At 40.7% G+C, this 24,190-nt stretch overlaps 1 protein-coding gene across 10 annotated transcripts in view; it reads right to left on the bottom strand.

Moving 5' to 3' along the window:
• Nucleotides 1–24,190, bottom strand: part of LOC111562889 (RNA binding protein fox-1 homolog 3-like) — a 530,604-nt gene that overhangs the window by 98,765 nt on the left and 407,649 nt on the right. Inside the window, exon 1 of one of the 10 annotated variants that reach the window (XM_023261675.3) lies at nucleotides 22,971–23,580. The exons of the other annotated variants lie outside the window; for them this stretch is intronic. Coding sequence (XP_023117443.1) covers nucleotides 22,971–22,988 — 18 coding nt within the window. The 5' untranslated portion in view covers nucleotides 22,989–23,580. Of the gene's footprint in view, nucleotides 1–22,970; nucleotides 23,581–24,190 lie in introns of those variants that run through there. 10 annotated transcript variants of the gene reach the window in all.

Below are 24,190 nucleotides of genomic sequence, written 5' to 3'. Positions count from 1 at the left end.
TATGACATCAGTTTGGAGCATTTTGTTCATTTTTATAACCCAAAAGTTCAAGACCACACACCAACCGACTGCAATCATGCCATTGCTAAGTTTAGTACCAATCAATAAGTCAGGCCAATGTTCTCAAATCCAATCCTTGGGGTCCTGAGCACTGCTGCTTCTCTCTTCTGCCACCTAGTTAATTGCATTCACCTGTTGTCACGGGTCTAAATCAGTCCCCGATTCGACGGCAAGAGTGACTACTCCTGGGCAGTCGTGAAAACCAGCAGCGCTTTGGAGCCTGGGGACTCAATGTGAAGACACCAGACGGGGCATGCTGTTTGACAAGCACATTACACATATCACGAGTTCTTTATGGCCAAAATGTCCCACAATTCAAATCTATCCCAAGCAATCATTCCCAGAATCTACCATCCATGTGCATTTCAGATTTCATTGACGTTCTGTTAAAAAAAAAGGCACCCTTAACCATAATGGCTTCAGCCCAACACGAAGTCAATTACATAGATTGGTGCAGTGACATAAAGTGTATTCCATCTGGGAGCAGATTGGTCATGCCCAGTAATGTTCCCTTCCAGCAGGCATACCTTTGACCATTACTCTAAACAGGCATTTGGGGAACCAGAGACCTATTTCCCACAACTGTGAATGCCGGTGTGTCTCCCAGAGGGGTCAGGGGTTCACACTGCAGCTACCATGCTCTCATATTTAGCAGCGGCAGGTGAGAAATGGTACATCAATACTGTCAGACGCACTGGGCCACAGCAGCCTCCTGCGCACACATATCATATTAGAACGGAGCATAAGAAACCACAGTCAGGCTGGGAAGTGTCAGAGGAATGTGCGAACATGTGTGTAACTGTGCAACTATCAGCATCTGAGCTGCCTTGACTGCTTATGGTAAATGTCTGTTTGTTGGATTTTAACACGTTGATGGTGTTCCTGACTCATGTATCGATGCGTTTACCCCTAACCTTAGTGCATTTAAAAAGCACTTGATGGAATCACAGTGGATTTGCAGCATCCCATTCAAGCTGTTGGGGTTTTAAAGATTTAAGAAATAAATCATACTACATGTTGTCACCAAAGAGATAAATTGGCTTTTCTCATACATGCTGTTTTGCTAATATGACTACATTTGTTTTATCTTTCACATAACTGATGAAAATAAACGTGTTTAAATGTGTGAAAATGACATATTGGCAGATTAATTGGGGTTTCAGCACCAAGAATTTAATATTTTGAGGTTTTTCGACTGTTGGTCAGACAAACAAGCAATATGATGTTATCTGGTCCAACAATTTAGGCTGTTATTTTTTCATACTTTACAAATTAAAAGATGGATGATTTTCTCGTTGAAGTTTAATTAATTTGTGACTCAACATCAATCAATCAGTCAGGTTTAATCAGTCCAGCAAATTTTCCAACATATTTTAACCACATGCTCAAAGTGTAAGATGTTCAAAAGTAATCATCACCATCTTCAGCCTCTGGGATATGCAGATTTTCTCATCAGGATTTTAACAAAGCAACCAGATTCAAATACTTCTGGGATCCATACATTGGGTGAATGTTTGTTATGAACAGATTTCAATATTATATGGATAATTTCGGGGTTCATCGAGGTCTTGGTTCCTGCTCAATCGTTAACCTAAAAGTTCAGGCCAGATTCTAAAGGTACAAGCTTACTGTCCACCGGGGCCTGGAGGCTGTGGGTGTCGCAGTGGTTAAATCAATGCCGTCATTTTGATTCGCCTCCCAAATACCATCTGCATGAAAACGACTTTACATAAATCTGACTGCTGAATGTTTTATGTAGCATTTTCTCCTCCACCATTTTTTTTTCTCTGTTACGTTTGGTAAGCGACTGTGTTTTGAGAAGTGCTACTTAAATAGAAGCTCTAAATATAAAGTTTGTGTGGGTGTGTGCTTCTGCCCCAGTCCCGATGTGTTTCCCTCAGCGTTTGTATCTCTGTTGGTGCGTCTCTGGCTGTAGATGTATTTTGTGTGTAGATACCCGCCAGGCCATAAAACCCTTCTGTGTAGAATCAAGTGCCTGGAGCGTGTGCTGTTTGTTACCTACGCTCCAACCCTGCCCTCTGACCACAGCGCGGGGCAGCAACACAAAACCCGACCCCACCATTCCTCCTGCATTCTTTCCATTCCACCGCCATAAAAATGTAGCTATGGGGACTCTCACAATGATACAGATTTTCCACGGACATCTGCCCCGGAACGACGGCGGCTGGAAGAGAAAGGGTTTCAGAAAAATCTGCCCAAAGGAGGTGGAAGAAATGTGAGTGTAATATCTCTGAGTGGGAGTCATGAATGTAATATCACACCGAACCAAAATGCTGCGATCACTGCTCAATATTTTAAAAGATGTCTGGTTTTAATGCCGCCCTGTTGAGGCCATAATATTGATGATTCAATGGAAAATGTTAAAGTGTCAAAATCTGCAAGGCACATATCGGGGGAAGGACAAAATTACAAACATACATATATACATGTGAAGGTGTCATACAGGTAAATGTTAAAGCACAGCACCCTTGGTGAGAGGGATTGTTTTTCCTGGTCAAGCATGTCCGTTGTGATCAGTCATGCTCATGTTGCTGTATTACTTCCTGTGATGCTCACTCGCTCTTTCCCTAATGCTTCTTTTTCCTCCAGTCTCCAAATGCTATCTGTCAGTAGGTGTTGCAGGACTGATAGAGGCTTGTCTGTTGCCTTTCTCATTACAGCGGGGGAGACAAAACCCAGCGAGCGCAGTAACCTTTCATGGAGACAGAGGGAGGGAGGCATCCACACAGAGCCAGCACCTCCGTCTACTTGACATAACCCTATTACCGCTTCCTTAATTTGTCCCGCCGTGACAACTCGCAGCCAAAGAAACGGTTAAAAGAATGAGTGAACAAAAGCTGCATTGCATTATGGGCAGTGGAGGAGGGAGGGACGGAGTTGTCGAGGGTGTGAAGACAATGGGGAGGCTGAGCTGATGCATCAGCCATATTGGATCATTTCTAAACCGCCACACATTATCCGGAGGTGGGCATCGATATACTCCACTTAACTGATCGCTCTCTGTTCCGGCTTGGGAGCTCATTTTTAAAATCTTCTTCTTCATTACTTAACTTTTTCTTTAAAAATTCTTCATCTGAGGTGTGTGGGCTTAAAAAAAAGGGGGGCAGCCAGGCTGATCAACTTCCACTTAATCAAAAGAGTTTGTCAACAGTTTACATGAGCTAAAAAAAAATCAGAAAGCTCAGAAACAGTGATAATGTTTTATTCTGTTTGGCCTTGTTTCCCTTCAAGAACATCTCCTTTTCTTAAATGTAATAATGTTTCTTCCCCTCATTTAATATTTACAAACACCAAGGTTCTGAAGAAACCTTCCGTGCTGCTTCTTTGTTTCCTAAATCTGTTTGTACAAAATATGATCAAAGCTCCACGCAGACAGAGTGTACCTCAACATGAAAATGACAATGCCTCAAAAATAACTAAATGACTGGCAAAATGAGTAACAGCTTCAAAATGGCTGATAATAAGAGCAGCTGAAGTACGAGCTCAGTGAAAGTGCCAGACACTCAGACAAATGTGACACTAAATCCTGCATTTGGCACATCCTAAGTAAACAAAAGTGTTGATAAAAGGAAGCCAAAGCAATCTTCTTTTATGTGCAAAATTTGCACAAAAAAAAAAGAAGAAGAAAGAAAAAAGAAGGGCTTTCTCTTCTTGTGGCATCCTCATGTAGCAAGAGAGCCTCAACTCAAAGACAAACAGTTCTTTGTAATCACACACAACAGGTTGCAACTAATAAGCAGCAATATTTCAAACAAATGTCCATTAAAATAATCAGTATCGCAGAGTGATCTGACAAAACACTGAATTAATTTAAATACGCCTCAAGAAATTTCAGTTTTATTATATTTCACTACTCTGAAAACCAGCAGGTGGTTTGCAGTGATATAATTTCAGTGGTGAACATTAACTAAGTACATTTACTCAAGCACTGTCCATAAGTACACTGTAGTACATTCCATTTTACACTAATCTATACTATATTATACTTCTACTTTACATTATGGAAATATTCTATTGTTTACACCTCCACATCCATCTGTTTGCTCGTTTATTTATTTAAACAGCAATGTAAAAGTTCCAGGTAACTAAACTAACTAAAACAGATGATCATAAACAGTGTTTAAAAAAAAAGAAAAAGAATGGAATACTTTCCCCTATTTAGCTCAAACAAACAGTGCAATCAAAGTGTTAGAAAGTGTTAAAAGGAATTGAGAGAACGATGGAAGTGAAAATGTCAGTTCATTCATTAGCACAGGCTGTAGTTAAAATGCAAATTAGGATGTATGTACCAGGTAGAATGAGCTTTTCTTGGACCAGCTGCAGCATCAAGATGTTGTTTAGGTTTGAATGCATAAGAAATACTTATCTAATAATTCAAATATGATCATAAAATTCAGTTAAATTTCTAAATTCAAAGCTTGTAAGATAAGTGTTCTTTATTTTCCTCTTATTAAAACAATCCTATGAGAAGGCCAGAGCTAATGATGTCTGAGTCTTAAAACCCTGACTGTGGCTCTTTAGTTTTTACTGAATACATACAACTTTAAAATCAGCCCACAAATATAAAATTGTACTTTTTTAAAAGGTTCACTAATTTCATAAGAAAGCCGGTCCCTTGTTGGGGACTATTTTCAGTGGTGGCTTAATTTCCACTTTGTCCTGAAATGAGTATTTGTGACAGCGGGACAGTGTATGTGGGACAGACTTGAGATAAGTTGTAGTGTGTTTGTTTGTGGTAACAATGAAACAAGTCACCCACATGCAACAGTCTGGCTTACTGATGTATTTTTAATAGTTTTTTTGGACTATAAATTAGCTCTGTGGAACAAAGGAACAAGCCTTGGGCACATACTCAAAAAAGTACAAGGTTGTTTCTGTAAAGATGTAGTTGGGTCGATTAATTCTGGGTTGTAGGGGGTAACAAGCACACAGTTTGCTTGGATTTTATAGTAGGTTAGTATGAATATATTACCTATAGTGTTATAACTTGTGGTAGCAGCATGATCTTAAACTTATTTCACTGGGGAAATAAAATCTAGGGTCATGGAGGTGGTGGGAGACGTTAGTGGTTTCTATTCTGTAACACTCATGATCTAGTTGCCTATTTTTAAAAACATGGTCACTAGCTAACTTTAACAATCAGTATAATGCCAGCTGATAAGCAATACATCTGTAGCTTTGTTGAATTTTGTAATTTATTCTGTCTCCAGGCTTTATTGCTGACCTTTGCTGTCCCACTGCACACCTTCATCTTTAGCTCTCAACTATTTAAGTTAAAACCTGAGTGTAAAATGTGAATGTGAACTGTAACCAGTGGAACATGCTGCAGGTTATATCCATCAATGGCGCAGAATTAAAAACGCTAGACGCCAAAAACTGGTACTGTGGGTAGCGTGTAGAAGCATTTTTTAAAAAGTCATTTTACCAGCTTTGCACAGTTATGAGAAATTAAATTCCAGGTGAAGTGTTCAGCTGATGGACAGTTTATTAGAGAAGAAGTTAACTGAATGGCAGTTTGAAAAGACAGACTTACTCCCCACCTGCTGCTTTTGCAGTTTACAAATGAAATCTATTCATCATCTTGGGAGACTGTTCATTAGATCTAATTTATGTGACCTTAATTAAACAATATGAGAACTGAAATGTCGTAATGATCTGGTCTGACTCTCAGTCTGTTGCTTTAGATAGTTTGCTGTTGTTTTTTGATGACTATTTCTACTCACAAAGTAAAGTTATTTTGCAATTTTTTGAAAGGACATTCATCTCACCATCAGGTAGTTTTATTACTGGAATTATTACTAACATACTGGGTTCACATAGAACATGTGCTGGGTCAAACCAGACCATACATGTCCTGTTACCCAGCAGTATGGTTAAGGTTGTGTTGATTTTAACCTAGCCGTATTGTGAGTGTATAGCACTTGTTAGTCCAATCAGTTTATAATGGAGAATAAAAAAACTATTCAGGATTTTGAAGATGAGAATCTTCCACGTAAGCACACGTCAATGCAGGTCATTAACTTGCAATGACATGTCTACACGACGGTATTTTCTTAAGTAAAAGATAAGAACAGAATATAGCAACAGCAACTGTAGCATATTGGGGATCTCTATTTCAGAGCAAAGCAGCAAAAAAATTAATAGCAGAATAATGACCTCTAACAGCCAGAAAAAAAAGACTTTGTACACCAGAGATGATTTTTTAAAAGTATTTTTTAAGCCTCAACTCTAGTGAGCACCTGTTTTGCAAGCAGACTTTCATGATCGGGAGAAACGCTACATAGGGACACGCTCTACATATAAGTGTTGTTTAGAGGATCATGGTGAGTTTGTGGCTTCCACAGTCAACATGACCACCTCGGGGGCCAACATGCCCTTGTGGCTTGGGCTGATCGCTCTCCGTCTTCCTGGCCTCTGATCTGGGCTGCAGCGGTGGCAGCCATGGGTGTGGGTTCAACGCCTGAGCGCGGGAGCTGTCTATGTAGAGAGATTAAAGGGCCTGTATCGATCCACAAGCGCTCATGCATTTTGCATGAGGGAGACATTGTCAAAGAGGCGTCTCAGATTAAAAAAAAAAAACTAGTAGAGAGGGAGAGTTCTAGAAAATATGCTGAACTCTGTGAAAAATCTTAATGTTGAAGTGTTATGCATGTAAACTTGCTTTTATATATTGGATTGTCCGTGAACTCTCATCGACCCGAGATATTACTCGTTTTTCATTTCTTCCCCTCCTCGCACCCCCAACCACGCCAGCTCCTTCTTCTTCTTCTCCATGGTGAGGTTGTAATGCTGAAGTCAGAATGTGAAAAAATAGGCCCCCCGAAAAAGAAAAAGAAAAACTGGCAGCCAGAGAGTGTCTAATGGCGGCAGTGAGTCCGTTGGAGAATTCTCAAGTAGAGTGTGAATTATTTAGGATGTGTGGCTAGTGTGCAGAGCATGAAGCCACCCCGCCCGGCAACCGCCAAGCAAGAGTGGCCGAGAAAATTCAGTGTGCAACAAACATTCGCCCATCTGAGATCTTTATTTCTCCTTCTCTGCATCGGTTTGGTGGAGTGAAAGACTGAGGTTGGGCTTTCAGCAAAGCAGAGGAGTAGATTCAGAGAGCAGAGTCACATTTTGAAAGATTTTTCTTTTCTTTCTTTTGCACAGTAAAATGAATCTGCTTCCATGCATATCTGCCAAAACAAAGTGAGGCGCACAGAAGTCACTTTGACCTATTTACAGGCCCCATGATGCAGCTGATTATTCATCATCAACATTTTATGCAGGTCATCATGCATGTTTAAAGGCATGCCATCCTACTGTACTGAAGACCGCCCCCCCCCCAACAACACACACACACACACACACACGCACGCACGCACGCACCCACACACACAGTCTGAGAGCCCCTCAGAGCCTCCTTATCCTGTGACCATGTGTCAATCTCACCTAAACGACCCCGATAACAAGACAAAAGCAATCAATCTCTGATATTGGCCGGGTGGGAGAGTTGGGGATAACACCGACGCTATCAGCGAACGCCAACAAAGAGGGAGATTTTCTGCGTGAGGATGATTAGAAACACGGTGGCTGTGACATGCTGATCTGCGGCGGTTAAACAGAGGCGGCTGTCATCGCTGGCAAATGATGACGCCGAGCACTGATAGAGGAGATGGGATCTAGGTGTGTGTGTGTGTGTGTGTGTGTGTGTGTGTGTGTGTGTGTGTGTGTGTGTGTGTGTGTGTGTGAGAGAGAGAGAGAGAGAGGATCAGAGTGGATGTGTTGATGCAAAACACAACCACGCTCTGTACACACATACAGGGAGACAGGTGCACACATGGAAGCATCCAGACTAGATCATGAAACCCCATACTTTGAAATGTGCACACTTATGCAGGATTTTGATACCTTAAACAGATATTTTGGATTTAAAGTGGTGGATAAAGGCAAATAATTCTAAAAATATTCTTGATAAACAGGAATGAAACCCATAAATAAATCTAAAAAGCTTCACTCTAAGGTGAAACTCAGCAGCTTTAATGCTCCCACTTGTTCAACAGTGAGAAAAACTTTGGGATGCATTGTGCCATTAAACAAGCACTTAATTTAGTTTTAAAAAATACTGAACAATTAAATGAAAAGTCATAAAACTGACTGCAAGTTTTCCGGCCTGTTTTATTGCTGCTGTGGTCGGTAAGCTAACATTTCCTATACCTACACTGGTCAATGCTAGCTGCTTGAGATCCAAAAAAACAGGGCTGAAACGAAGGACTAGTTGCACTATCAAATTGGTTTTTGGGATTAATCAATAAATCATTCAGTTTAGAAAATGTCAGAAAGTAGCAGACTGCTTCCGTGACCCCATAGATGCCACAGTACAGTGCAGCGCCTGCAGGCTCTTTGTGAATCAATTTCAAAAGGTTTTGTGCAGGAGATTTTGACTGTGTGCTCACTGGTCAGTTCCCCTCTTAACAATTAAAAACACAAGTCACTCCCTCTCTTGTTACAGAAGAGTTGAAAGTGGTTTGTTTGTCAAACAGAATATGAGATTTTTTTTTCCGAATAAGTCTTTTAGTGATAAAAATAAATAAATCCTGAAGGTAAAGGGAGTGTTGTCCTTCTAACAAACACTTAAACTGAAATAATTTTGACTGATTCACAAAAGAGGTAAAGATTCACACTAAATATTATTCACAACAAATATTTCCTACCATTTTAAGCCTTTATCACTTAGTCAACAATAAAGAAATGCGAGAGAAAAAAGGGAAATGATATGACATATAGTCGAACTCAAATCAGGGACATTTCAGGCCATAATTGGTGCATTGGAATCCTGGTTCAGCAGAGCAGCCCACACTTTTCCAACATTTTTAAGTTGAAGCAAATCATTTTCAAAACCTGGCTTCTTTTAACGTTGCCAAAAGATAAAAGTCAAGATCTGACACAAGGCAATTCAAAGTGCTTCACAAAAGACAAAGAAATACTTTAACAGACAATAGGACTTGAAATAAAATTAAAATATGAACAAATAAAAGGTTAAAATTATTAAAGAAGCAGATGATTTAACTTATTAATTCATAAAACCCTGGCATATTGTATTTTCAATGATCTATATTCCACACTAGCTAAGAAAAAAACAGCATTCAAGCCGCACCACTCTGCACTCATTTCAGAGAGAACGCTACCACGTGTATACTCATAATCAAACTGCATTCACAACTAATTGTATAACAAGAATGGAAACAGCGATGATATTGTAGAACAAAAGGCAAAACATAATTAAAACCGGTAATGTAGGAACAATCTGTTACCCTGGTGCATGCTGGGTGATTTCCCAACACGCCTGCCTCAGCAATATCAGAAACTTATATAAATTATATAGATTTCATTCTAAAGAGAAACTGACAATTTCAAAAAGTTAAAATTACAAAATGTACATTGAATGAACAACTTTAATCAGTGCATAAAGCTGAACAAAGCCTCTGCATTGTTGCTTAATTTATGCTATCGATCAATCAAAAACTGCTATTGATTAGTTCCCCGTGCTTAAATTAATCAACCGACCATTTCAGCAGTAATCCAAGATATAATGAAATAATGATAAAATAATATCAGAGGAAGCCTGGCGGCTATAAATGCACGCTCACACGCACGGCTGCGCTCTCACTGTATATGCAGAGTGTGCGAGGGGAAGTTTTCCAGCATCAAAAATCAAAGCATTTAAGTAGATTGTACACAAGCACGTCTTGGAAGCTTGATCTTACTAATCTACAAATGGCTTCTTGTTATTAAACTGCTAATTCAGAGGATTAAAGGATCCATGAGAACACAATCCCCTTTACTTCCTTTCCAGGGTATGCTGAAGGTGGCTTAAATATTAATTAAGCACACACACACATGTTCGCCCATATGCACACACATACAGCTGAATAGCACTCGCTTTGCTCAAGTTTGTACATCAGGGGCTTTCCTCATTTCTTTGTCTCATTTTGTCGAGCAGCTCCTTTTTTTTTCTTGCAAAACCTTCATTTCTCTCAGTCACAAACACACACTCAGAGAGCTCACACGCACAAGCTTATTTTCATATCGCAGACAACCGTATCTTACTGATTAATTCCCTTCATTCTTTTTTAGGATACTCAGTACTGTCAGCCCCCAACTCCTCTCCTCTCACATCCTCCAAAAATCCTCATTTGACTTCTTTTATATATATATATATATATATATATATATATTATTATTTTTTGCCACAATGGTTCAGGATGTGGAAATAAACTCTGGTTGCAGCTCTCTGTTAGGAGGATTTTACAGCCTTATGCAACCAAACTCAGACGAAGAACACACCTGTATGTTTTGGCCAGTGTTTCATTTACTTTGTGGCTTGTTCAAGTTGTGTTGTGTGTCAACTTGTTCAGTAACGCTGCCTTCAGATTAGAGCTCATTGTTGATTCATAAAAACATGTTATGTAGAGAATCTAAAGTGTAGGCACAAGATTTGTATTTTTTTTCTCTCCCACCTCAAAAAAACACAATATTTCCATTTTAGAAAGAAATAACAATCTGAATCATTTTTATTGTACCATATCTCTAACATAAAAATGGCTTGGGCTAAAAAAAATGTGCTCATTTTTCAGCCAAGGGCACGCCAGCTCCTTTTAAAAGTACTGTAAATTGAGTTTCTTTTTTCCCTGATTAATATCTTGTTTCCACATTTTTCAAACAGCAGAGATCTCATTTTTGATTGAATCCGTTATATATAGCACATTATGCATTATATATAGTACATTAAGACTGGCACTAATAATACACTTTGACATGCTTGCCTTGCTGAAGCTGCACAAACTGCTGATAATGTGGATTTACAAGGTGTATCACTGCGTCCACATTAAATGAAAAGTTAAATTATGAACCAATCTATTTCTGATTTTAACAACATCCTCCAACGACACATTATTTTAAGTGTTCCTGTAAAAAAGCCATTATGAATATAAAACACCTCAAATTATTGTAATATCTTGATGAAAAGGAAAAGTTCATCTCGTCCAATCCCTCCTGGTCTTAAAAAGAGACAGTAAATTGACATCAAGTGTCAAGCGTGTAAAAGTCAAAGAGTCAAATCTGCGCCATAAGCCAAGAGAATGTACTGGGGCCAGCATGAAAAACTACTCACAGCAGATCACATTACCCGCCTTTTTCACTGAAATAAGCAGTGTAATTTATCCTGACCTTTTTAGATTACTATGAATGTGCTGTCTGTGTAATTTTAACTGAAGTCCTCAGCAGCTTTGCTGGTCTGGAAACACTGGCTATGAAACCCGAGGAGGCGGTCGCTGATGGGATCAGTGGTCTAATGCCACCAATACAGCAGTGATACAATACCAAACAAATACTGAGGGACTGCCTGACATTCACTGCTATTAACACACATCAAGGAGAATCACTGTGTATCATCATCATTATCACAAGAGATTCACCTTCAGACTCTGTGTTCCAGCTGAGACTGATTCCTCACCACTTCGACTGACGGCTAATAACAAAAGTAGAAGCCTATTTTAGCTGTGACAAGTGTTTCAGGATTAGAATTTCATTCCTAATGGGTTCTCTGGTAACGGTTTAATTCACTACCTATGCGATATCAATTCCATTATAATCTCATTAAGCTATTGCACACTGAGGTGATTTCGAATGAATGTGAAACAGCCAACCGTACGCTCCCCTCTAATTGAGCAATACTTTTTATTCATTATTATTGCCCATTATTAAATTAATGAACTTAATGGACTTATTTTCCAAATTGCAAAGACCCCTGGCAACATGTTTTTAATTCCATTAGCAGACATATTGAACTAAAAAAAAAAAAAAAAAAAAGGAACGAGAGAGATACACAGAGGTGTGTGGGCAATTAGCCTACTGCTGCGACAGATCATCAGTGGCACAGTTTCCCTTCTCTCACCAGCAGGAGTTTGTCCATCTTGTCCTGAATCTCTGGTGACAGCACTCACCTTCACACTGACTTCACAATCTCAAATTTCATATTTTTTGCTTCTCACAAGCAGTATTTCTCGTTTTTTTTCTGCTCCATTTTGCCTCTGACTTGACCCTATTTAACCTCTAATCTCTCACCATTTCACATTAAGACACGCCGTACATGACAAGACAACATATTTGAATATTACATTGTAAGCTGAACTAAACACAACCTGAATAATATATGAAATAGATTTTCTGAAATTAGATCTTTTCAGTAACCAGAGGCCGCCATGCAAAATTGCCCAGAAGATGAAAGCAGCAGATCTGCATAACTGAACGGCAGATCAATACTTCTCAAACTAAAATGGCAAGTCTTGATAAGGTTATTGAATTTTCTTTTTAATTAAAAAGCATAGTACTGCACTCTGTCAAATACCACAGTGCTGCCGATGATGAGAAGAGGAGAGGGCTGTCCTTGTTTATATGTTCATCACTATATGAAAAACAGCGGCAAGACTGTCGGCACATCATCAATCAGTGCAGCAGAGAAATTTATTTTCTGTTTGTCGTTCCTTGTTTCTTGGGATTAAGCTGTCATGGAAGCTCTCAAATCCCAAACGATGACATTCATATAGATATTAATTCTTATTACATGTCATCCATCACGTCTAAGACTATCATTGTTATTTACTTTATGCACATGAGGCGTTGTTTTCCATTTAATGCTTCCTTTTTTGCAACAAAAAGAACCTTTGATTCTGATATTTTCCTTTAAAAAAATGTTGCAACAACAGAGGCAACACTAGTGCATCCATATGGCTATAGATTATGTAACATGCGAGACGTTGCATCCGTTTTGTTTAATGTAAACGTCCAGAAGTGGCGCACTCTCTTCCCATATTCTAGTCATGAAAATGCATAATTTAAAAGAGCTGAGACCAAGCTGTTCCTCAGCGGTGCAGAGCGAAAGCTGCATCGTATCAGTGCTAACATCAGTGGATAGAAAACTCTGCTCCCCGGAGAGACTGCCATTACATTCAATCGTCAACCGCTGGATAAAACTCATTTCACTCTGCACAGTGTCTGAATGGCTCTATACATTCTGCAGAGGCCACGATGTGATAGCGCAGCATGTCAGAACCACACTAAAGGGCTTTTAAGGCAGGTTAGAGTGCGACACAAAAGCCATCGCACAAAGCCACAGAGCGCTGGGGCAGAACGGCGGAGGCAGTGTCGCCACAGCTGACCGTCCTCACACAGCCTGAAGGACCCCGAGTAAACAAACGGCACAGAGTCACCACTCGTTGGGAGGTCCAAGGGAAGTTGTTAACAACAAGATAATGTCAGCATCTATTTTTAGATGAATGAAAGCATCTTCGGGGGAGGAGAGACTTTTTTTAAGTACTAATTCTTCCTCTCTGTTTAACTCTCTCTCTATGCACCCGGACAAAAGATTCAAGAAAGCAGTTCGCAGTCTGTATTCTGCTATTTTCTGTTTTGAACACGAACACTTTTTGCTGCTTTTGCTCAGTTTTGATTCTCTTTATTCATACGCTTATGGCATAGTCGCCACAACTCTGAGCTGTGCATGTCAAACACTATCAGAGTAAGAAATACTTTCATTTAGCTCGTGACTAATAGTCTGATGCATCTTTTTGCACATTTTTTAATGAGATTTTTGTTCTTTAGTCGGCAGGATTAAAAATTTTAAACCTACAGCGCTAGATACAAAAAGTATACAGCTCCTTTTAAATGAAGAGATCTGACAGTATGAGAGTTAAAAAATGCATTTAATTCAGATGCAATTCCCACTGATGGTGGCTTTGCAGTTATCTTGTAAGCAGTACATTGACATGTCTTTTCACCGCGAGGGACATATCACAACTCTGTGAAGTCCTCAGTATCTGAAACTCAAAATTGCAACTATGAGGCTGACATGATCATTTTTTCCAACTTAAATGCATCTAATATGGTGCAAGGGCAGTTGATTGGACTTCATATGACTAAGCACTGTCAAAAATGTGAATAGAGCTTTAAAAAAGCTGCTTTTCAGGGATTTTTTTTTCTTCAGGTGGGCTACACCTGAGCCGTGCTTTTACTGGAATGTGTTTGCATTTTGGTAAATCCATACCTAAAAAAAACCACACTGCATTCGCTGCAAGCGATTCCCATCTGCACTATAAAATACGATGTAAAGACTTCAGACATGTGTTTCTATGACTTCGAAACACATTTAATGCTTATTCTCAGTCTACTTCAAAGAAATGCCTATACGTTGACTTTACTATATCAGCATATGTATGATCTCTGGGCTTCTGTTGGATTTTGACTGATTTATGGCACAAACAAGTACAAGCTTGGCTGCACAAAGTGCCCATTGGCTGTTAAAAACAACATGAAACCACAAAAAAGACAAGCAGTGATTGGATTCTTTGGCCACAATCATGCTATCCTTTCACCTGTAATCATTTGTGTATATATATATATATGTGTATATATATATATATATATATATATATATATATATATATATATATATATATATATATATATATATATATATATATATATATATATATATATATATATACATATATATATATATATTGGGATAAAATGACAACCGTGTCACATTATCTAGCATTTTCACTGAGAATTATTTATCAGTAGGGGTTCAGTCATCTTTATGGGCTGGCCGTTTGCACGCTGCTGAATATTTCTGTTTCTAGTCTGAATTTAAACAGGAGCTTTGACCAGATCTCACAGGCCTGGAAACAGACACCGGTAGCTACAAATATACAGCGGGTTATATAATGATCATGAAAAGTACATGAGAACGAACACCTTCACACTCGCAAACAAACACACTCAAAAATCACACTGACAGAGGCACACACACACTCACACACACACACACACACAGAGAGACACCAGCTGACACTGTGAGAGGCCAAGCCTGACATGAGGTGAGATGAAGTAGCGTTTCTCATCATCTGCTGAGCCTGCCTGTGTCTGACCTGGAGGATGGAGGTAGGCCCGGGGCATGGCCCCAGGACCCAGGCAGCCGGAGTGAAAGGGGCCTCCGCCGAGACTTATAAAGTCCCAGCCACAATTTACTGGGAAGGCTCAAATTGTGGTGTCCAGTGGCCACGGCGCGGCCCTGCTGTCAGCGCCACTCTTATTTGCTTCATTCCCTCTGACACTGCCTCTCGATTAGGGTCATAAATTCCATGAAATCGGTCAATAACCTATAACACTAATGTCACTCTCCTGCCATTAATTTTACAGCCTGTGTGCCACACTGTTTCTTAACCCCCGTTTACGTGACAGCGGGGTTTATACTGGCTGGGATTGATTGAGAAGAGTATATAACAAGCTTTGAATAGAGCCTTTGCACCCGTAAAGATAAACACACATATGAAAAACAGCAGTGAAAGAGCAGATATGACTGTCATTGTTGTTTAGAGAATATAGTTGGGGGACTTCTTCACACAACTACATCTGCTGTATTTTCACAATAAACACTGTAGTCGCAAATAATTTAAATGTAGAAATACTAACTTTGTTGTTACAACCTACAACGTTCAACATTTGCACTTTTTCTGCTCTGATGCTTCCCTTTTAAGTTCCCATTAGACATACAAAAGATGTGTTGCTAAGGAATGCTTGTTTAGAATTTCCTGTCACTCACATAAATTATACATTAACACATGTGAACATGTATACTTGTATTTGGAGGTGCAGGGCCTTACTAAGGATTTCATGTGTCCAAATCCCCTAAATGCAAACTCCATCAGCCCCAAACACATACATGTAATTGTAACTTTCAATTTTGTTTTATTATTTAGGTTTCTTTTTTCATTTTTGAATTCAGCACTTCTTGTTTTCTTAACATTTTCTTTGGCAATCTAAATTTCTAAATTCAGTTCCACAGCTTAAGCTCTTGTGGAAAAATGATGAATACTTTTTTTTTTATTGAGTGTAAAAATACTGGAATCAGCAAACCAAATACACATAATATATATGTAACTACTAAAAAACCCCACAAATTACCTAAGAAAGTAAGAATTATTTTATTTGAGTGTCATGAAACATGCACTGGACACTAGTATTGCATCTAATTTCTGCTCACACAGCTCCCACTAATATATGGTAATGTGTGTAAATGTGTATGCTTGTATGTAGATAGGAGCTGTATAGGGACACAGGGTTACATAATCTGTATATAGAATATTAGGCAGTGGCCTAATGAGATTTTCAGTAAGGTAACACTGAGGACATCTATCTTACCAGAGATAAGCAACTAAAATACCTGCTGGCAATGAACTGATTCACACTCACTGGAGAAAGATCAAAAATACTGAAGCTAAATTGACCATTAGCACTGCATAGTGAGTGAACTTGACACAGGAAGTGAGAAAAATTGAAATTTAAAGTACATTCCTAAAGATTCAAGTGTTTAAGCTCCTTTGTATTGCAAGACTCCTTGGTCACAGACTTTTTAGTGTTGAGAGTAAGATGTTTTTGTTTTATCTTTGTATGAATATAATTGCAATGATGGTCGTTTTACTTTCTGAAGCTTTAAATCTCGCAAAACCTTTGACCAACAAATTTTGATTCAGAATTTACGATGACTTGTAGATTCTATTTTAATCAGCGAGTAGAAAATAGTGGAAAGCACACAAATTACATTTGTTGCTGTGAGAGAGAGGGCAGAAGTGGTTTTCTTATCATGCGTGGCAGGTTGCCAGTGGATATGTTGCTGCCATTCTCATAGGGACCTCTCCTCCAATCTTTTCCGTATGTGAGAGCTGACACTTCAGGGCATATCTATGGCACAGGCGTGTTAGTGATGCACACTCCTTCTGCTGCAACGCAGCCGAGGAGGATGAAGGACTGCCATGAGAGACTTCTGGAGTTACTGGCAGCTCAACGGGCCAACCGCAAAAAGTAAAATAAATAAATAAGACTGCAAAATATAATTACCAGTATATGACATTTGGCATTGGAAAAGCTCACTTAAAGAGATACTTCTGTTCAAGTATATTTTGAACTGAGGGAAGAGAGGAAAAGGAACTTCTGAAAATGAATCCGTGCTGAGAGAAGCCATTTCTTTCCTTAGATCAGCTGAATGGGGACATTTTTAGGCCATAGCATCTAAATTGCCAAGAAAAATGTTTTTTCTGTTCCTCGCAGGCTTAAATGACACATGCTATGATCCTGAAATTCACTTGTTGTCCTTTTGTCAATGCTCGAATGATATCTCCGCCTATTTTTAGAGCTTAAGACTTGAAACTTGGGGCAAAATCTTTGAACTTTTGCTCCAGTTTCTTTGGCTCATCATTTGTTCGAGAAGCCATAACCTTAATATTTAATTGTCCGAATCATTAAGATGTAAAATGTCTGCTTCGCTTTAGTTTAAAACATCTTTCTGCATAATCGCACATCTCGCTGCATGTGACTCACTCATGCAGGATTGTTCACTCAGTCAAGAGTGAAAAACAGACGATATCACCTCGTGTTTTGGCAAGTTAGCACACATTGGCAACTTTCCATCCTCTACTCCACTGGCTCCTTCTACTCCTTATTGTTTTGCTGTTCAGGCTGGACTTCCGTACTCTCTCATTCGCTTCAAGACAGAGAGAGAGGGAGAGAGGGCCCTTTCACCGACATGGCCACCGTTAATCATTAAATCAGATTTTTATTTTTTGCCTCCTCTGGAATGGCTGGAGTTAAATTGACACGGAGCTTCGACAGCGGCGAGGCAAAATGGCCGCTCGTAGTAACAGCTCACAAGCCCCTGGACAACCTGAGGCATGGCCATCCAATCCCACATCATTAAGGCTAGAGTCCTTTATTGTGTTGGAGGCATTAAATGGTGCGCTGGCTATAGCCCTGAAGTCACACTCCACTAGGAGAAAACAGCAGAAAAATAACGGCACAGCTGGATAATGACTTTTCCCTGGGAGGCTGACCATGTGTACAAAAGCGCTAATGATAGCAGGTGCAATAAGCGAGCGCAAGGCTTTTACTGCGTCCGGATCTATTTTCCTCTGCTAAACTCACCAGTGATTTCCCCCGTGTAGGTGTCTTTCTGTAGTTTAAGAACACCTACCCCCTCCTCCTCTCCATCCTCTCGCGCTCTCTCTCCTCCTGTATCTAATCTCTTTATCAGCTGTGCAGCTAATATCAAAGAGAACTGTGGTGTGAAAATCCTGCAAGTAAAACCTGCTGTCAGAGCCTAATCACAATTAGCTGGGCTCCAGACCCATTAGCCCCAAGGGGAAGATACCAAAAGCTGACAGAATTATTGTTAAAGATACTGATTGTTAATGATCCCACAGTGCATGAAGGGTGGGGCCTGGTTTGCAAAAAAAAAAAGGAAAATAAAATTCTATTACTCTCATTTTTCTATCTGTATTGATTTTCTACGCAGTCAGCACTACGCTGGGAAAATATACAATTCACGACTGAATGAATTTACTAAAATCTCTTTGGTATTTGTGGTTAAAGAGATAACACATTCCTGGATGTACAGACTCCACTGCTTCCTTAGCTCGGCTTTGTAGCAGAGCTGTTACATCAGCCTCTGCTACAAAGGCATGTGTGCCTTCCAGATTATAAAACATTAAGCTGGGAGTTAATGACTGATTGCAACAGCCGTTACTCAAACTTGTAAGAAAAGGAGAGCAACCAACTCGCAGGCAAAACAACGTCATGTGACACCCCAGAGTGAATCACCTGCAGTATAAGCCTTTGAAAGAAGTGCCTCACATTTGATGTTAAGCCCCCAAACTGTTCTGGCTGTCGGAGGTCTTGCCCGGGAGATAGAAATGTCTAAAGTTATTACAGCAGTCAGGTAAAGTGTGTGGCAACGCGGTCCTGTAATGGGGGTGGAGAGCCGGCCAGCAGCAGCTAATGAAGGCGTCTCGGGGAGTACTAAAGAGTCTACGTGACACTACTCCTGATTCGCCCGTCTGAGGACACAGATCAATTAATACATTAACAAACGATCGCAAGCACTTCATCTTGCAATATGAAACCGGCGGCCTGGACTCGCTGCCCTCCCGCCCAGAATGGCTGATCAGCTCTGCCTCTGTACGCCGTCCGTCATGAATTTCAACATCCTCTGCCGGTTGGGCTGCAAACCTGTCTGTGTGGGTTTGTAATGTCTCACCAGAGGCTGAGACCATATGCATACATTGTAACCACAACACATGCTGTGCATATAGGCAATGTGCGCAATAAAACGCACATATAGGAATGCTTCGAGCGATCGTCTTCTTCCAAGAAAATCCAACCTACTGATACAATTTGCAGTATAATGCGCCATATATGACCAAATCACAGCAGCTTTGATTGAATGTCTGCCTAAAGGGAATCCACTCCTGCTAATGACCGCAGCTCCAAAGCCACAAACCAGCTCATTCTTAAGCCACTGCATGTGGACGTCTGTCGTTTCTTTTATTTTTTTTCCCTTTCCTGATAAATAAAAACAAAGCATTAATGCAGGCCAAACACACCATGTGAGGAGCCTGCGGCACACTTGAGTGCGTTGGTTGGGGAAGTCTAACGTAAACCATTGCTTCTTGCCATGCCATATATATCCAGTCTCCCCATTACCACCATCTCTACTCGACAGCAAGGGCCCTGCACTGCTAAATTATTCATCACACTGAGGGGAGGACAGAAGCATGCATGGTTTCTCCACTCCATGCCTCTTCCCTTTTTCTGTCTGTCTCTAATGCAAAGGAACAGCCGGGTGGAGAGAATGATATACAGGCCATCTCTCCATCACTGTGTGGCCATTGCAGGAGATGTCGCCTCCACTTCCTCCAATTACCCCAGTGGAGTTGAGGTTGGCTTTCGGGTTGAGCGCTGTGGCAGACCAGACGGTCGTTGGCTCGCCCGTCGCGCATATGGGGGGAAAGGTGGGTGGCACCCAGGGGCCCCATGCATAACCTGGGACGTCTTTGTATACACATTCATCTATATCAGTGGGCAACAGGGAAATGTAAGCCAAAGGTAATTGCCCTGGATAAGAACATCTGCTTGGTGAATAAATATTCTAATGAGGGGAGCTCGCAGGTTCCCCAGACTGATGCACGGCTGACAGGCCTCCGGAGGGACCGCAGGTAATGCTCACCACCTGCAGTTCAAACAGGAGGCAGTCGCACCCTCATCTCGCAGCTAAACGCTGGCCGACTAACACACACACACACACACACACACACACACACACACACAAACCCACCTAGACACACACATACATTAGATGCCGGGTATGGTATAGTAAATCACTGACAGATTGTGATGTCGCTTTTCTCAGAAACGACAAGTTTAATGCTAGTAGTTTCACTTTCCATGTAAACTAGCAAATGCTTTGATTAGCATGATTTTATTTTACTACGATTTTTATTTTGCAGTAAAAGTTCAAACTCTAACAAGGTGTGAGGGCATCCACAATTCAGTAACTCGACTTTGTGGTCTGTTGAAGCTGAAATATTTTTCAAAATTTGTGTCTTCTCTTGCTCACCATACCCTGGTTAAGTAGACAAGTGTATGGCACGGATTGGGTTTTATTTAATGCATTTGCATAACTATTATTTTAAAAATAATTTCAGCAATCATAAGCTCAAAAAACTTCAGAGTTTGTAAAAAAAAATAAGCCCATCGCAGTTCCTTGAGCCCAAGATGGCATCTACAAATTGTTTTTTTTCCAAAAAAAATGAATAAAAAAAAAATCCCAAGATGTTATTTTTTAATGTTACAGAACTGAAAAAGCAGCAAACCTTTGGAAAACTGAAGACAGTAAATAACTTTTTCCATGATAAATGACTCAAATTATAAATCCATTACCTGAACCAATGTCAATTAATTCCCTGTTGTTCAACACATCTAGTAATTTATTTGTAATTTCACCACCACTTTTTCAGACTGGAGTTATTTAAATTCCCTGCATGATTTCTAGCTGTGGAAATATTGACTATTTTTTTTATGTTTTGCGCAAAAAAAAATATCAAGAACATATTTGGCTTCTGATCATACAGAAATTTGGTATCCTGAATCATCAAAGAAAAAAAAAAAGATTTTGAAGTTGCAGAGGTAATTGATGAAACAAGTCCTGTGCTGAATTATACTTGCAACCAAATAGCAATGTTGCTCCTTGAGTGTGTAGAAAGTGAAGTAAGTTATTTAAGTTTAATTTAGCATAGCATTAATGGATCCACTGATAAACATATACAATCACGGATGCAATAACTCCTCCCTGTACGCTGAGCATAAACCCATTACAGTGTATGAGGCCCACTGTCACAGTGATGAGCCTGCAGGGCTGTAAACTGTCAGCATTACTGCTTCACTCTATTCAGCCCTACATCTGTGTGTGGTCATCACTCTGACCGGCTGGAGGGGGAATTAGTTGTGAAACTGGAGGTGGAGAAAGGTGAGCTGCATCCTCCCAGCACATCCTCAAAGAGTCCAGAAGACAGTGATGAGCCTTTCTCAATAAGCACCAAGACCCAGGAGACACCTCGAGACAAACGCTTTGAGTATCAAAGAGGCCTGCATTGGAGTGAGGCCTTAGAAACAGACGGCGGTACACGTTGTATTAGTTCCTCTTAGTTATGACATAATTTGGAAATCATACACCGTCCTGTCACTTCCATTCTACTTTAAAACAAAAAGAAAACTTCACATGTGGTTCAAATATGGGCTCACTTCTCCACTTAGAGTAACTTTGGCCCCAAAACATCCTCTCTCTCCAGAAATCTGAGCTCCAGATCAATACTGAGAGCTGTTTCATTCATTGCATGCATAGCATTCTTTTGTTATTCATGCTTTGTTTTCTAAAAAAAAAAAAAAAAAAAAAGTGGTTCAAGTATGAAGTCATTTATAATGGAGTCATCCAGGTAAAGTAACTTTCCCACCCAAAAAAAAAATAGATGCTCTCTCCCCAGAAATCTAAACTCGCAATCAATAACTACACGCACACATACAGTCTGCAGGAGACACATCTGTAGCTGCATTACAGCTCAGACTGTTTACAGTGGCTATGCTGGAAATATCCGTTTACTTTGTATTTCTGTGAAGGCACAAAATACAAGGTAGAAAACCAGCGGAGGATTAAAATGATCTGCAATGTGCTTTAGTGAGAAATTAAAGGAGTAAAAAAAAAAAAGGAACGCAAAAGCAGCGAGCACTGGGTGGGTATTGTTGTGGTGAGAACGCAAACCACAGAGGAGACAAAACCAATCTTACTAATCACACATGATCTCAAAGAGAATTAATCAGCAGTCCTGGTTAACAATCTGTAATCATCCTCATTCTGCGCTTAATGCCATTTAATTTATAAAATTCTGCCTGACTTAGGTATATAAGCAACAAAAACAACAACATCGCAAAAAAGCGTATTGAACACAGTGCAGACGAGGAAATCAAATGTGTCCCCGAAAGACCCTGAACAGCTCATTGTCAGACGCTGGTGTTAAACTGAAGGGATACAGTTTCAAATGGCTGACATGCTGCATGCTGGGTAGTTTGACTGCTGGTGGAAGTTGAATAACAATACTTGTAAAGGTATTAGTGTTGGCAATGATCACACTCCAATATCGTCTCTCGTTTAAAGGCTGAATAAATCAGAGATGTAAACACAGGCCTCTGTAGCTGCTGGCTGCAGCACCCAGCATCAGAAAAAAACCCCAAAACACATGGAAGTGGAAAAACAATCAGCTCTGTTCATGCATGTGGGAGGCACCGCACCCCCCCCTCCCACACACACACACACACACACACATTCAAACTCTCACTGTATATACTGTAGAGGCTGAAACTCGCTGTGACGCATCCGCCACACATGTTATACACACCAGTTGTCTGAACCATGCCTGAGCACTGCGAGCGGAAAAGATTTCCACACTTTGTGGTCCGGTACTTACCCAAAAGTACATCATCATGGTGGAAGCGGGACAGGTGTTGATCGACGGGCGGAGGAGAGTAGGGCCGAGCACTGGGACCAGTCCAGCCAGTGTGGGTGTCAAGAGGAGTCCGAGCGTTTGGACAGAGAGCGTTACTGGTCCCTGTTCCACTGAGGCAGCCCTCCCTCTCAACTGTTCAATGGGGCTTGACTTAAGGTTTCCCACCCTTCTTCTTCTTCTTTCACTTCTTTCTGAACAAGCAGCTTGCTCTTCAGTTAATTTTTAAAAGCCCCCTTTCTTTCTTTCTTCTTCTTCTTCTTCTTTAACCCAAGAAAGAGGGGTAAAAAGCAGACGGGAGAAAGGAAAGAGAGCTGGGGAGGTGTTGTAACCTCTTTTTTCTTTTGACACTCTTCCACTCCACTTGCCTCTCCACACCACTCACTTCGAGACTCTCCCTGTGTCTCTCTCCCTCTCTCTCTCCCTCCCTCTCTCTCTCTCTCTCTCCCCCCTGTGCTGTCTCTTATTGGTGAATGTGAAATCAGTCGGTACGGCGCCGAGGCTCAACTAGAGCAGCAGGAGCAGCAGCCTGCGCTTGACAGCTGCCTCCAGCGTTCCTCCACCGGAGCCGTGTTGCTCTGCATAGAGGAGTGCGCCGAACAAACCAGGATCCTGCAGACGGTACTGTAAAATTCAGCGTCCCGGGGAGGGGAGGGGGGGAGGAAGAGGGAGAGGCAGGAAGCTGGGAGTCGCGATGGAGAGCTCTGTGGGGAGTAGCGGGGGGGTGGGGGGGAGGAGGGGAAAGAGACTTGTGTTGAGGATGATGCTGGTGCTAGTGGAGGACTAACAGATCGCTCCTCTTTCTTCTTTTCACTGTCTGTGACTGAGATGAGTTGCACTGAAGTTGTGGCAGTTTTAGTTCATTGAAAAGAAGAAGAAGGCAATGTTGAAGGAGGAAAAAAGAACAGGGGTGGCGGTGGAGGGGGGGATCTCAGAGAGAACCTGAAAGTATGCCACAGGCAATTGGGAGGCACAGCCTATTTTCCACTTGTTTTCTACTTTTAGCTGCTGAGCTTCTTCGTGCGTGCCTGTGCATTTCCTCTTTTCTTTACCCTCCAGTACAAGCAACCAAACTCATGCGTTGGTGACCAGGCTTTTAGTTAAAAAAAAAAACAAAAAACCTTTTTCAGGTGACGCGCTGTGTGGCAGATCAGAGGCCAGATGAAGTTGGTGTGAAATGCCTT

The sequence above is a fragment of the Amphiprion ocellaris genome, chromosome 19 (genome assembly GCF_022539595.1).
Source record: "Amphiprion ocellaris isolate individual 3 ecotype Okinawa chromosome 19, ASM2253959v1, whole genome shotgun sequence".
Lineage (NCBI taxonomy): Eukaryota > Metazoa > Chordata > Actinopteri > Pomacentridae > Amphiprion > Amphiprion ocellaris.
This window is presented reverse-complemented; position numbering and strand designations above follow the sequence as displayed.